The sequence below is a fragment of the Elephas maximus genome, chromosome 3, assembly GCF_024166365.1.
Source record: "Elephas maximus indicus isolate mEleMax1 chromosome 3, mEleMax1 primary haplotype, whole genome shotgun sequence".
In the NCBI taxonomy this organism is placed as follows: domain Eukaryota; kingdom Metazoa; phylum Chordata; class Mammalia; order Proboscidea; family Elephantidae; genus Elephas; species Elephas maximus.
The window spans coordinates 24,719,867-24,723,024 of NC_064821.1; the positions used below are offsets into that span (position 1 = coordinate 24,719,867).

Sequence of the window (3,158 nt, forward strand, 5' to 3'; positions counted from 1 at the left end):
CAAAGATGTCACCTTGAAGACTAAGGTGAGCCTGACCTAAGCCATGATGTTTTCAGTCACCCAGATTCATGCAAAAGCTGGACAATGCATAAGGAAGACTGAAGAAGAATTGACACCTTTGAATTGTGGTGTTGGCGAAGAATATTTAATATATTATGGGCTGCAAAAAGAACAAATAAATCTGTCTTGGAAGAAGTACAGCCAGAATGCTCCTTAGAAGCAAGGATGGCGAGACTACATTTTACATACTATAGGCATGTTATCAGAAGGCATCAGTCCCTGGAGAAGGACATCATGCTTGATAAAGTAGAAGATCAGTGAAAAAGAGGAAAACTCTGAGCAAGATGGATTGACCATGGCTGCAACAATGGGCTCAAGCATAGCAACAATCGTGAGGATGGCACAGGATCAGGCAGTGATTCATTATGTTGTGCATAGAGTCATAATGAGTCAGAACCAAGTCAACAGCACCTAACAACAACAACAACAACAACATTTATCAGAGATATTGGTTTGTGGGAGCCTTGGTGGTGCAATGTTTAAGAGCTCAGCTGCTAACCAAAAATTTTGTAGTGCAAATCCACCAGCCGCTCCATGGAATTCCTATGTGGCACTTCTACTCTGTACTCTAAGTTTGCTAGGAGTTGGAATCAACTAGAAGACAATGGGTTTGGTTTGGTATTAGTCTTTAGTTTTCTCTTCTTGTGGAGTCCTTGTCTGGTTTAGGTGCCAGGTGATGCTAGCCTCATAGAACAAATTAGGGGCAGTTCTCACCTCTTCATTTTTTGGAAATGCTTGAGAAAGATTGGCATAACTTGTTCTGTAAATGTTTGGTAGAATTCCCCAATGAAGCCATCTGGTTCTGGACTTTGTTGGGAGGTTTTTGATACTGCTTTGATCTCTTCATGTTATGCGTCTGTTGAAGTCTTCTTTTTCTCCTAGAGTTAATTATTTTGCTGTCTTTATGAATTTTTATCTATAAATGTCTTTGATCCTCTAGCATTCTTCAGATGAGTGCCTGTAAAGTAAGTTTATATAGAAAAGGGTGAATAGCACAGAAACCAATGAGGAAAAGCTTCTAGGAAGGATAGTTTTGCCAGAGTTGAGAAGTGTTACTGAAGGGGGTGTATGCTCTTAAAAGTGAATGCTTTATTTGTGAATTTCCTGAATTCAAAATATAGGCATAGGACTGTGAATCTATGTTCTTGGGTTGTTTACTGATCCTTTTTTTTACTTTCCCTAAGGTGCCTCTGCAACATGGACCCACAGAATCGAACACATGTCTCTAAATTCCTCCTGCTGGGCCTCTCAGAGGATCCAGAACTGCAGCCACTCCTCTTTGGAATATTCCTGTCCATGTACCTGCTCACAGTGCTGGGGAATCTGCTCTTTATCCTGGCTGTGAGTTCTGACCCCCAACTCCATACCCCCATGTACATCTTCCTCTCCCACCTTTCCTTGGCTGACATTGGTTTTACCTCTGCGACAATCCCAAAGTTGCTTATGGATATCCACACATATCACAGAATCATATCCTATGTCAATTGTCTGATTCAGTTGTCTTTTTTTAGTTTTTTTGAATGTATGGACAATCTACTCCTGACTGTGATGGCCTATGACCGGTTTGTGGCCATCTGTCAACCACTTTACTACCCAGTCATCATGAACCTCCACCTCTCTGGCTTGTTTGTTTTGGTGTCTTTTTTTCTCAGCCTCTTGAACTCCCAGCTGAACTGCTTGATGGTGTCACAACTCGCCTTCTGCATGGATGTGGAAATTCCTCACTTTTTCTGTGATCCTTCTCAACTCTTCAACCTTACCTGTTCTGACACCGCTATAAAAAACATACTAGTATATTTTATTGGTGCCATCTTTGGTGGTCTTCCTGTCTCAGCCATCCTTTTCTCTTATATTTGAATTGTTTCCTCTGTTCTGAGAGTCCCATCATCAGGTGGGAAGTATAAAGCCTTTTTCACCTGTGGTTCTCATCTGTCAGTCATTTCCTTATTTTATGGAACAGGTATTGTAGTGTACCTGAGTTCCCCTGTCTCACCTGCTCCTAGGAGTGGTGCAGCCACTGCAGTGATTTACTCCGTGGTCACCCCAATGTTGAACCTCTTCATCTACAGCCTGAGGAACAGGGATATCAAGAGGGCCCTGCAGAGGCTCCTCAGCAGACAAGCATAGTGTCGATACCTGTGCCATCTTTTATGATCTGTGGATTAGAATTGCTGAAAACCAAACATGTGGAGCTGGAAATTATGCTCTTTTCGTCCCATAATTTTTGCAGATTTCATTGTTTTCAATCCTTTTTTATGTTTAATATCAGAATATTATTTGACCCATTTTTGGTGAATTGGGGGATATTCTGGAATCTGTGTTACATCACAATATACACCCACATTGAGTCCTATAACACCTATGGAGCCTTCTATATTTGTCATCTATGACATAGCCATCCTAGTGAAATGCACAACTTTCTTTAAATTAAAATACAATCCCCCATCCTTTCCACAGTTCCTGCCTATTGTCCATACGACAATTTTATCTATCTTATCTAGTTACGCAATTTAGGTAAAATACTGCTTGTTATTAGTCCTCAAACTTGGCTTCATATTGGAATCATCTGGTGAACTTTAAAGACACTCATGCTGAAGTTGTACCACCAGAAATTTTTATTTATTTGCACTGAGGTGTGTGGTCAGCCAGAAAATTTTTCAAAACACCCCAGTGTGTACCAGTGGGCAGGCAAGGTTGGAGACTACTTAACTAAATAAGAGCATTTTTCAGAAAAGACTAACATGCCTTAGCTCCTTTAGTCCTCATGAGCAGATACTGAAGATCTTAAAGCAATCAGAGCTCACAGTGGGGAAGATATGAAAGAATTTCAGGCAATGTGATTCTTCTCAATGTTCCTGGTATTATTTCTTCAAATATATTCTCCCTCCCTACCATAGAGCTGGTCATATGTCCTGGACAATAAGCTCTTGTGTCTCTGCTCCAAATTCACCTTTTTGCATTGTACTTTGTGATGCCAGAATAGAGTCTTCCCATTCTTACTCTGGTTTTCCATCTGACTCTCTTGCAATGTTCCTCTGATAGCTGTCCAACGAGACCACCAGCCCCAATAAGCCAAATTTTCACTATATTCTTATCCT

At 40.8% G+C, this 3,158-nt stretch overlaps 1 protein-coding gene across 1 annotated transcript; it reads left to right on the forward strand.

Moving 5' to 3' along the window:
* The first annotated feature begins 1,356 nt into the window (after positions 1–1,356).
* On the forward strand, positions 1,357–1,917 carry LOC126071732 (olfactory receptor 7E24-like). The gene has a single exon (XM_049875967.1). The coding sequence runs from the start codon at positions 1,357–1,359 to the stop codon at positions 1,915–1,917; it is 561 nt and encodes a 186-aa protein (XP_049731924.1).
* Positions 1,918–3,158: the final 1,241 nt, after the last annotated feature.

Excerpts from the sequence above, each read along its gene's own strand:
- LOC126071732 (XM_049875967.1), top strand. The coding sequence starts at position 1,357 with ATGTACCTGCTCACAGTGCTGGGGAATCTGCTCTTTATCCTGGCTGTG.